At 40.0% G+C, this 12,129-nt stretch overlaps 1 protein-coding gene across 1 annotated transcript in view; it reads right to left on the bottom strand.

Annotated features, from left to right (window-relative positions):
• Positions 1-5,657: 5,657 nt before the first annotated feature.
• LOC121389075 (proline-rich extensin-like protein EPR1) overlaps positions 5,658-12,129 on the bottom strand; it is a 12,605-nt gene continuing 6,133 nt past the window's right edge. The window contains exons 3-5 of the mRNA XM_041520691.1: positions 7,750-7,956; positions 5,943-7,564; positions 5,658-5,895 (exon numbers count right to left, since the gene is read on the bottom strand). Of these exons, the coding sequence (XP_041376625.1) occupies positions 5,684-5,895; positions 5,943-7,564; positions 7,750-7,956 (2,041 nt within the window). The 3' untranslated portion in view covers positions 5,658-5,683. The remainder of the gene's footprint in view (positions 5,896-5,942; positions 7,565-7,749; positions 7,957-12,129) is intronic.

Genomic DNA, 12,129 nt, shown 5'->3' with positions numbered 1-12,129 from the left:
TTCATTGTAGCAGACACAGCTCCAGTGATGCACACGCACACACACAAACACATGTACACACACACAGACATACACACATACACATGCACACACACACGCACAGAGAGACGCACATAAACACACGGACATACACACACACAGACAGACATGCATACACACACACAGACACACACATGCATGCACACACATACAGACACGCACGCACACACAGATACACACAGGCACACGCACACAGACAGACACATGCATACACACACACACAGACACATACACACACAGACACACATACACACAGACCGACAAACACAGAGATAGAGAAACATACACACAGACGGAGAAACACACACAGAGAGAGACAGACAGACAGAGAGAGACGGACAAACACATTCAAACACACACACAAACACAGATGGAGGGAAGAAGAGGGGGGGGGGAGAAGGAACTGGATACTTTTTCTTCAAAGTACAAGACATTTCATTGTAGTAGACGCACCATTGATGTGCGCACACACACTCACATGCACACACACACGCACACACAAACATTTGTTAATTTTGACATATAGTCTTAGAGAGGAAACCCACTACATTTTTTCCATTAATAGCAAGGGATCTTTTATATGCACCATCCCACAAACAGGATAGCACCACTGCCTTTGATATACCAGTCGTGGTGCATGGACTGGAACAAAAAATAGCCCAATTGGCCCACCGACAGGGATCGATCCCAAACCGATCACACATCCGACATATGGTTGAAGACCACACATATTTTGAGAGGAAACCTGCTGTCGCAACTTCATGAACTACTCTTTTCGATTAGCAGCAAGGGATCTTTTATGTGCGCCATCCTACAGACAGGATAGTACACACCACGGTCTTTGTTACACCAGTTGTAGAGCACTGGCTGGAACGAGAAATAGCCCAATGGGTCCACCGACGGGGATCAATCCTAGACCGACTGTGCATCAAGCAAATGCTTTACCACTGGGCTACGTCCCTCCCCCAGTTGTAGAGAAAGAAAGAAATGTTTTATTTAACGATGCACTCAACACATTTTATTTACGGTTATATGGCATCAGACATATGGTTAAGGACCACACAGATATTGAGAGGAAATCCGCTGTCGCCACTTCATGGGCTACTCTTTTCCATTATCAGCAAGGGATCTTTTATATGCACAATCCCACAGACAGGATAGCACATCACTCTTATAAGGTGAACTGCTGTTCACATATAACAGAGTTTGACAAATCCACTAGCCCGACGACCGTGGCTAGTGGTTTTTAAGTTCGGGCTAGTGAGAAACACAAAACCACTAGCCCGCAGGGCTAGTGGTTTCCATCCCCACCCTTATCGCTCAATGCGAACAATCGTGTGTTTGTTTTACTTTTTCTCTCGGCAGAAATTTCGTTTAATAAATTTGATTGTGACGCAATCAGTATATAATAATAATCCACTTGAACTAGGTCTGCAAACTGCAGTAACATGCTATCTCTACATCGTCACAGTTACAGCATGCATTGTTTACTTTTTCCCTTTCAAGTTTCTGGCACAGGATATAAGTCTAATGACATGCGTGTTTTCATTGGTTGGACACGTCACGTGGTAGTTAATCTCGCATATGTTTTAGGCAAAGAACTTGGAAATCACCAATCGCGACGATAGGTTAATCTCAATCAAGTAAACCCCAGTCATACTTTGAATTTCAGTGTTTGTTTTATTTACCTATTGTTTTTTTAATTTAACACTTCGCTGACATGTGGTTATCGGCAATCAGGAAAACAATTTACTTTAATGGTAACCGCACATGCAATGACTCGGCTTGGCCTATTACGTGTAGGGGTCTATTTGGCCTATTACGTGTGTCACACTGTCGTACCCTCATTTAAATTTAATTATTTTGATAGTGGGTTTAGATATCAACCATGAGTTTGCTCAATTATTTTTTCCCGGGGGTAGGGCAAAAGCGAAAACAGAACAATGACAATGGATCACACTTGACAAAAAAACAAACGTACAACACGACAAAAAACTGAAAGTTACAATATGATTTAACCGTTTGTTTTATTTTACTGTTATACTCATAAATGTGTAATGTTACAAAAAATATATAAAAATCATTATAATTGATCAGGAATTTGGGCTAGTGCTTTATCTTGGTGGGCTAGTGGTTTTCACAAACCCACTAGCCCTGTGGCTAGTGACTTTTCAAAATATTTGTCATACTCTGCATATAACCAGGTGCTGGGGCTGTAGTGAGGGGTAGTGAAGAAGTACAAAACATTTCATTGTAGCAGACACGGCTCTAGTGATGCACGCACATTCACACACACACACACACACATACACACACAGACATACATACATACACACAGATACACACACGCACAGACAGACACGTACACGCACATACATACACTTGCACACACACACACACAGACACACACACATGCACAGAGAGACACACGCATACACACACAGACACATACGCAGACATACACACACATGCACACACACACACACAGATACACACGGACACATATACACATAGATAAACACACATACACACACAAACATGCACATACACATGCATACAGACACACATACACACAGAGAGAGAGACGGAGAGAAACAGAGAGACAGACAGACACAGAGAGAGAGAGACAGACAGACACATTCAAACACACACACACACACACCCATACAAACACACAGTTAGATAGAGGGAAGAAGAAGGGGAGAAGGAACTGGATACTTTTTCTTCAAAGTACAAGAGACACACACATTTCATTGTAGTAGACACACCTCCATTGATGCACGCACACACACACATGCACACGCATACAATCTTAGAGAGGAAACCCGCTACATTTTTCCATTAATAGCAAGGCATCTTTTATATGCACCATCCCACAAACAGGATAGCACCACTGCCTTTGATATACCAGTCGTGGTGTATGGACTGGAACAAGAAATGGCCCAATGGGCCCACCTACGGGGATTGATCCCAAACCGATCACGCATGAGACATATGGTTGAGGACCACACATATTTTGAGAGGAAACCCGCTGTCGCAACTTCATGAACTACTCTTTTCGATTAGCAGCAAGGGATCTTTTATATGCACCATTCCACAGACAGGATAGTACACACCACAGTCTTTGTTACACCAGCTATGTCCCGCCCCCAGTTGTAGGGAAAGAAAGAAAGAAATGTTTTATTTAATGATGCACTCAACACATTTTATTTACGGTTATATGGCATCAGACATATGGTTACGGAAACCCAGTCGCCACTTCATGGGCTACTCTTTTCGATTAGCAGCAAGAGATCTTTTATATGCACCATCCCACAGACAGGATAGCACATACCATGGCCTTTGATATACCAGTCGTGGTGCACTGGCTGGAGCGAGAAATCCAGTTGTAGAGATGCAATGTGTGTGTACACACAAAGAGAAACTGGACGCTTATTCTTCAAAGAACCAAACATTTCAATGGAGCAGACGCAGATCCAGGTGGTGGGTGCTGAGGGTGCGCAGTGTTCACCAATACACCGTACAAAATTCCCAGAAAACATTCTGTGGTATGATTGTATACAATATACTGAATTTTTTTTAGAGGATGCAATATCTTGGTAGACTGTAAATACACTGGAAAGACTATTATGTATATGATGCATGTTGGGATATTTTGAAATTTGGTTACAATGTACATGACACCCCTTAAAAAATTCCCAGAACAAATTCTGTGGTATGATTGTGAAAAGTGGTATGGCCATACCATCTGCACCACCCCTGACTCCTGCTCTCATCCATAATGATGAACTGGAAAGTTTTAGGAGTGGCAAATTGATCATGTTTACAGTTCAATTTTAATAACTTTTATTCAAAACTGTATGTGATTGCTCACCCAGCTCCATTTTCTGAGAGTGATCTTCAACTCACCTGGATTCTGCTCATGGTGAAGAATGAACTTTATGCTATGTGAGATTATTTTCTTCAACAAGTAATATTTCTCTCACACTCCAGTCAAATTAAAAAGAAAAATCGTAAATAGCTTTTATACATTGTTTTATTTTGTTCTTTAAAATGTCTTGATTATTAATGAAAGGCCACCAATTTAGTATGTATGCATTAAAGGGTGGTAGTAGTGTTCTTAACAAAGCATACGCATGCATACTGATTGTCTAAGTGTCTAAATGCAATGCATACCGTGTGCTCATTTTACAGAACACAAAATAATATTTTTATAAAGCTATAGAAAGACTGAGGTAACATCAGAATACTTCAGACTACAACACTGTGTCAGCTACATGAAGTCAACAGTCAATTGTAGATCTAAAGAAATATTTGACACTTTTTAAAATTTGCATAGCAAAATAATGGTTGGTATGCCGTATTAAAATACATGTAGGGTAGCGAGGACATTAACTTTCTGTCTCAGCATTTTGGTAAATACTAAATAGATGGCCTCTTACAAAAGTTACAAAGTCAAGTAAAAAAATATACTGCTCTATATATGATTAAACTTGAGAATATTTCTCTGTAAAATATTGAAATACAAAAATGGAAATAGGATGTAGTTAGATGATTATCTCCCCTTGAATGTTATGCTCAAACTTGTGCATCAACTAACTTTTCTGAAATGTACATTAAACAATTCAATTTCACAACATAAATAATTTTATTGCATAGGTAATTGACTGTTAACAGTTGTAAAGAATTTCATCAATTTTTTCAAATGAGAATTAACTACTACTACTACTACTACTACTACTACCTGGTATATGGATTAAGGTACTCAAAAATGATGGAAACAAAACTAAAGGGGGGGGGGGTGAGAAACGTGTAAATTCACACCCCCTCTTCTTGGAATGTTACATTTGATCAACAATTAAAAAAAAAGGCAATGTGAACTACCAGTAAATGCATTACGGTATATGTAACAAACAAACAAAAATGTAGATCCTAAATGGCTGCTAGAGTTGAGGAGAAATACATGTACATAATGTATATGTAATTTAAAATAACCTGAAACAAAATAAAACTTCAAGAAACAAGCCTTTGTTGGTGTATTATAACGGATAATGTTTTACTTTTTAAAATGAAAATAACATCAATTAGATACTTATCAGACTTGAACAAAGGTAAATAAAACTAGTGTGTAATTACTTATTAATAATCAGGTTAAGAAACATGGAATATGATAAATTATTTCAAGAGAATCAAATATCACAGCCAACCAATTACTTATTTATATTGTTGCATTACAAATCACCCTTCGTAATCTCTGTTTTGATATTTAATATGTAAAAAGTACATGACATACACATATTGTATTAACTGCAAGCTGCTTTATATATCATATGCATATATATAATAACATATAATACAACTTCTGTTTACAATGTAAAAAGTGCTATAAGTTTCAAACATTACATGGCATACACATACTATATTAACTGCAAGCTGGTTTATATATCATATACATATATATAATAACATATAATACAACTTCTGTTTACTATGTAAAAAGTACAAAAACATTGAGCAGATGCAAAAAGTAAAGTGCAAAAGCAACTTTAAAAATATGGTATGTGGTGTGTTAATGTTCATACACAATCAAAATGGTAAAATATTGGGTTCTAAAAAGAGCTGAATATATTAGAGGCCATCACTCTTATAAGGTGAACTGCTGTTCACAAATAATCAGGTGCTGGGGCTGTAGTGAGGGGAGTTCACATATAACCAGGTGCTGGGGCTGTAGTGAGGGGAGTTCACATTGGGTAGTGAAACTCTTATAAGGTGGACTGCTGTTCACATATAACCAGGTGCTGGGGCTGTAGTGAGGGGAGTTCACATATAACCAGGTGCTGGGGCTGTAGTGAGGGGAGTTCACATTGGGTAGTGAAACTCTTATAAGGTGGACCGCTGTTCACATATAACCAGGTGCTGGGGCTGTAGTGAGGGGAGTTCACATATAACCAGGTGCCGGGGCTGTAGTGAGGGGAGTTCACAAATAATCAGGTGCTGGGGCTGTAGTGAGGGGAGTTCACATATAATCAGGTGCTGGGGCTGTAGTGAGGGGAGTTCACATATAAACAGGTGCTGGGGCTGTAGTGAGGGGAGTTCACATATAACCAGGTGCTGGGGCTGTAGTGAGGGGAGTTCACATTGGGTAGTGAAACTCTTATAAGGTGGACCGCTGTTCACATATAACCATGTGCTGGGGCTGTAGTGAGGGGAGTTCACATATAACCAGGTGCTGGGGCTGTAGTGAGGGGAGTTCACAGATAACCATGTGCTGGGGCTGTAGTGAGGGGAGTTCACATATAACCAGGTGCTGGGGCTGTAGTGAGGGGAGTTCACATATAACCAGGTGCCGGGGCTGTAGTGAGGGGAGTTCACATATAACCAGGTGCTGGGGCTGTAGTGAGGGGAGTTCACAGATAACCAGGTGCTGGGGCTGTAGTGAGGGGAGTTCACAGATAACCATGTGCTGGGGCTGTAGTGAGGGGAGTTCACATATAACCAGGTGCTGGGGCTGTAGTGAGGGGAGTTCACATTGGGTAGTGAAACTCTTATAAGGTGGGCTGTAGTGTTCACATATAACCATGTGCTGGGGCTGTAGTGAGGGGAGTTCACATATAACCAGGTGCTGGGGCTGTAGTGAGGGGAGTTCACAGATAACCATGTGCTGGGGCTGTAGTGAGGGGAGTTCACATATAACCAGGTGCTGGGGCTGTAGTGAGGGGAGTTCACATATAACCAGGTGCCGGGGCTGTAGTGAGGGGAGTTCACATATAACCAGGTGCTGGGGCTGTAGTGAGGGGAGTTCACAGATAACCAGGTGCTGGGGCTGTAGTGAGGGGAGTTCACAGATAACCATGTGCTGGGGCTGTAGTGAGGGGAGTTCACAGATAACCAGGTGCTGGGGCTGTAGTGAGGGGAGTTCACATATAACCAGGTGCTGGGGCTGTAGTGAGGGGAGTTCACATATAACCAGGTGCCGGGGCTGTAGTGAGGGGAGTTCACATATGACCAGGTGCCGGGGCTGTAGTGAGGGGAGTTCACAGATGACCAGGTGCTGGGGCTGTAGTGAGGGGAGTTCACAGATGACCAGGTGCTGGGGCTGTAGTGAGGGGAGTTCACAGATGACCAGGTGCTGGGGCTGTAGTGAGGGGAGTTCACAGATGACCAGGTGCTGGGGCTGTAGTGAGGGGAGTTCACAGATGACCAGGTGCTGGGGCTGTAGTGAGGGGAGTTCACAGATGACCAGGTGCTGGGGCTGTAGTGAGGGGAGTTCACATATGACCAGGTGCTGGGGCTGTAGTGAGGGGAGTTCACAGATGACCAGGTGCTGGGGCTGTAGTGAGGGGAGTTCACAGATGACCAGGTGCTGGGGCTGTAGTGAGGGGAGTTCACATATGACCAGGTGCTGGGGCTGTAGTGAGGGGAGTTCACATATGACCAGGTGCTGGGGCTGTAGTGAGGGGAGTTCACAGATGACCAGGTGCTGGGGCTGTAGTGAGGGGAGTTCACAGATGACCAGGTGCTGGGGCTGTAGTGAGGGGAGTTCACATTGGGTAGTGAAACTCTTATACGGTGGACTGCTGTTCACATATAACCAGGTGCTGGGGCTGTAGTGAGGGGAGTTCACATATAACCAGGTGCTGGGGCTGTAGTGAGGGGAGTTCACATTGGGTAGTGAAACTCTTATAAGGTGGACTGCTGTTCACATATAACCAGGTGCTGGGGCTGTAGTGAGGGGAGTTCACATATAACCAGGTGCTGGGGCTGTAGTGAGGGGAGTTCACATATAACCAGGTGCTGGGGCTGTAGTGAGGGGAGTTCACATATAACCATGTGCTGGGGTCGTAGTGAGGGGAGTTCACATATAACCAGGTGCTGGGGTCGTAGTGAGGGGAGTTCACATATAACCAGGTGCTGGGGCTGTAGTGAGGAGAGTTCACATTGGGTAGTGAAAAGGGAGCTAAGATTATATTCCACAAATCCAAGTACTACTCAAGATAGTGACACATACACATTCAAAATAGTTCATCAGTGTTCATACATACTGATATAGGAGTCAGAAGATGGGGCAGGGGGTACTCCCCACCCCCAATTCTAATGATTATGCATATCCCCCAATGAAAAACTAATTAATATATAAGTGGTAACCCCTTCATTGACATCTTCCAACACCTAATAACACATGTGTACTGTAGTTACGGTATTATATCTGAAATGTTGTGACAATTTTTACAAGTTTGTGAGGTTAAAAAATTTTTTTTTATATATATATATATATATAATAGTGCTTTTAATTGTTTTTCAAGGACTTTCCATTCCAAGCTTTAAAAATCATGAAATTAAAATACTTTTTTGTATTTCCACAGTGACACATTTTTCTGAATAAAACACAAGGACTCAAATGCACTGAATGAGTAAATTCTGTGAAAATGAGATTCCGTAGTAATAGCAAACAATGAGTATGAGAAATCAGTTAATTAACTTAATTTATATGATATTACTCTAAGTAAACCTCCAATAATGTCACCAGATATTACATCGCTTGTAAAAGTCCACTAAATTAATCTGATATTACACTACCAATAAACCTCCAGTAATGTCATCTGATATTTTATTGCTTGTAACATTCCACTAAATTAATCTATTTGTGTATTTTGTATAAAGCTCCACTAAATTAATGTGATAAATACCAATAAACCTCTAGTAATGTCATCTGATATTACATTGCTTGTAACATTCCACTAAATTAATCTATTTTTGTATTGTGTATAAATACCAATAAACCGCCAATAATGTCACTTGATATTTCATCGCTTGTAACATTCCACTAAATCAATCTATTATCTGGTATGTAAACCTCCACTATATTAATGTGGTATTATATTTAGTATAAATTTCCACTCAATTAATTTTGTCAATAAACCTCCACAACATTAATCTGGTATATATATATTTAATATTATCTAAACAATATCTTGTATTTATTACCCATATGGGCTCAAATATACGGGGTAATATTTTTTCGATCTCTGCACAGTGTGCAGATTGCTTCTACAGTCACTGATTGGCTGGCTTTAAAAAGACAAGATTTGATTGGCAATTACATACTGCCGGGACTACTGTTTGTTCATTCATGATTCCATTCATCGGTCAAACTATGTCTATATGGTAATATTACTGTGATCATTTTCAAAAATTAATAAACAAAATATATGTACAAATGTTTAAAAATGTTTTTATTTTATTATTTTGACTGGGGTTTTTTGGAACTATTCTTTGGTGGATACTGTTGGGTGTGCACCGGTAACGGCGCGTATGAATATATTGCTATGGCTCGTAGAGCTTGTTAGTTGTTACAGCAGCGAGAACGTAAATATACTTTTAAAATCGTTAATGATTGACAATGGGTAATAAAGAAAATAACCAACTCACTACGAGGAATTACGGATTATCTGTCCCTCGTGAATTAATGCTGTAAAACCCTCGCCAGAGGCTCGGGTTTACAACATTAATTCACTCGGGACAGATAATCCGTAATTCCTCGTAGCTCGTTAGTTATTCTCTAAATAAATCTACCCCAAAACTAATACAGTCTGATCTAGCTGTTGAAGAGGAACAAAATTACTCACTTTTCACCACTAAGATACATGTTTTAGTAGATGTAACACTCACACTCACTCACTCACTCATGTGGAAATCGTGTTGCTTAATGTTTAACTACGAAATGTAATAGTTGCGTTGGCACAGATGAAAAGGTTGGACTTTTTATCAAAAACCTTTCCAACAAATGTGTAGGTGTTCTGAAAGAGATAATATATACAATAGATATTATAAATATTTAAACAAATATTCTGCTTTATTAAATTTCTCACCATACATGTAACACAATTGATTTGGAAATGTTTTATTTAACAATGCACTCAACACATTTTATTTACGGTTATATGACGTCAGACATGTGGTTATGGACCACACAGATATTGAGAGAGGAAACCCGCTGTCACCAATTCATGGGCTACTCTTTTCGATTAGCAGCAATGGATCTTTTATATGCACCATCCCACAGACAGGAAAACACATACCACGGCCTTTGATATACCAATCATAGTGTACTGGCTGGAGCGAGAAAAAGCCCAATGGGCCCACCAAAGGGGATCGATGCCAGACCAACCACGTATCAAGCGAATGCTTTACCACTGGGCTACGTCCCGCCCCACATAATTGATTTGGTGCTAGATTAAATTAAATTCTTAATTCATTTTACAAAATAAATCTGTGATGTAAAACAGACAATTAATCCAAAAATAAAATAAATGAATTTAAAGAATTATGTTTGTTGGTTCTGTTTAATGACACCACTAGAGCACATTGATTAATTATTCATCAGCTATTGGATGTCAAACATTTGGTAATTCTGAGGAAACCCGCTACATGTTTCCTAATGCAGCAAGGGATCTTTTAATGCACTTTCCCAGACAGGATAACACACACCACAGCCTTTGATGTACCAGTCGTGGTGCACTGGCTGGAGCGAGAATTTAAATAATTAAATGCTAATAAGGCATTATAGGTAGGGTCAACTCAAACAAGAGTCTTATGTGTTGGAAAGATGCATACCTGAACCACCAACACATACTGACACTTTAGCAAATGAAAACCTCGTAATTTTAGAGTTAATAAAAACACCATGATTATTCCTGCTAACTGGGGGCAGCCATTTTGTTTTGTTTTTGTGACGTCCGGTGGTATAGCTTGGGGCGAAGTGACATCAGCTCCTGACCATCTCCTGTATGTACAGTGTAAACAAAAGCAGTAAATTTCGACAAGGCGCTTCTCTTTGATCAACCCGACTAGTAAAACAGCATAAATGACGTAATAATATAATAAACCATTTAGCTAAATATATTTCAAGTTGCATTAACGGAACAAAATAGGGTTATAGTATTTTTCTCTGTTAAATAATCCAAAGGAAAAATGTACACTATTTTCTTTTCTTTGGGACTATGTAATTGGTCAGTTCTGTGGTTTTAGATGGAAAAGTCTACTTAATCAATAGTTTTACAGAACTATTTACAGTAATAAACCATGTCCATTACCATTTTAGGGGCGACAGGTAATATTCCACAATACCGGTATTTATTTTTATGTCTAGACAGTGTCAATTGGCTCGTCTGGTTACCAATCAAATACACACCTGCCAATCAGGAATCACAGGTAGAAGCAACTAACAGCATAGACCAATTAACTAAGAAAACACTCCGTGTATCATTTCAGTACGTAGGTTAATGCATGGACAAAACATTGTTAATTATTTCGACTTGTTTTGTAGACACTTTGACAATGGTATTTTATTGTGTATTGAAAAATAATATATATATAATGCTGGATATACTTATTGCTGGCTTACTGGGATGTGTATTATTACAGAACATTGCAATGTATGACTATTTATCATCCTGCAAAAACCAGGTAGATTGTGTTTCTCTAGTTCTAAGGCTCATTCCTGACGTTATGCGTTAAGTATTACGTAACCACCAGCTCGCCAGAGGGCGTACTCACTGAGATGGTACAAAATGGCTGCGCCCGTTATATATAATAACCGTCACATTTAACCGTTTTATTAATTAACTATACGATTATACTTGTTGATATTAAGCAATAATGTGCGTTATATATCATTAAATATGCATACCAGGCCAAATGCCTTAATTGTCCCTTCCTTTAAGAAATGTATAAACATGCTTTGAGATGATTTTTTTCAGAGGAAACCCGCTGTCACCACATAGGCTACTCTTTTTACAACAGGCAGCAAGGGATCTTTTATTTGCACTTCCTACAGGCAGGATAGCACAAACCATGGCCTTTGTTGAACCAGTTATGGATGACTGGTCGGTGCAAGTGGTTTCCACCTACCCATTGAGCCTTGCGGAGCACTCACTCAGGGTTTGGAGTCGGTATCTGGATTAAAAATCCCATGCCTCGACTGGGATCCGAACCCAGTACCTACCAGCCTGTAGACCGATGACCTAACCACTATGCCACCGAGGCCAGTTTAAACAATTAAATGCAATATATTAAGAAATGTATAAACAT

Source organism: Gigantopelta aegis, chromosome 14 (assembly GCF_016097555.1).
Source record: "Gigantopelta aegis isolate Gae_Host chromosome 14, Gae_host_genome, whole genome shotgun sequence".
Lineage (NCBI taxonomy): Eukaryota > Metazoa > Mollusca > Gastropoda > Neomphalida > Peltospiridae > Gigantopelta > Gigantopelta aegis.
The sequence above is the reverse complement of the archived record's forward strand: the minus strand, read 5'-3'. Positions and strand labels throughout refer to the sequence as shown.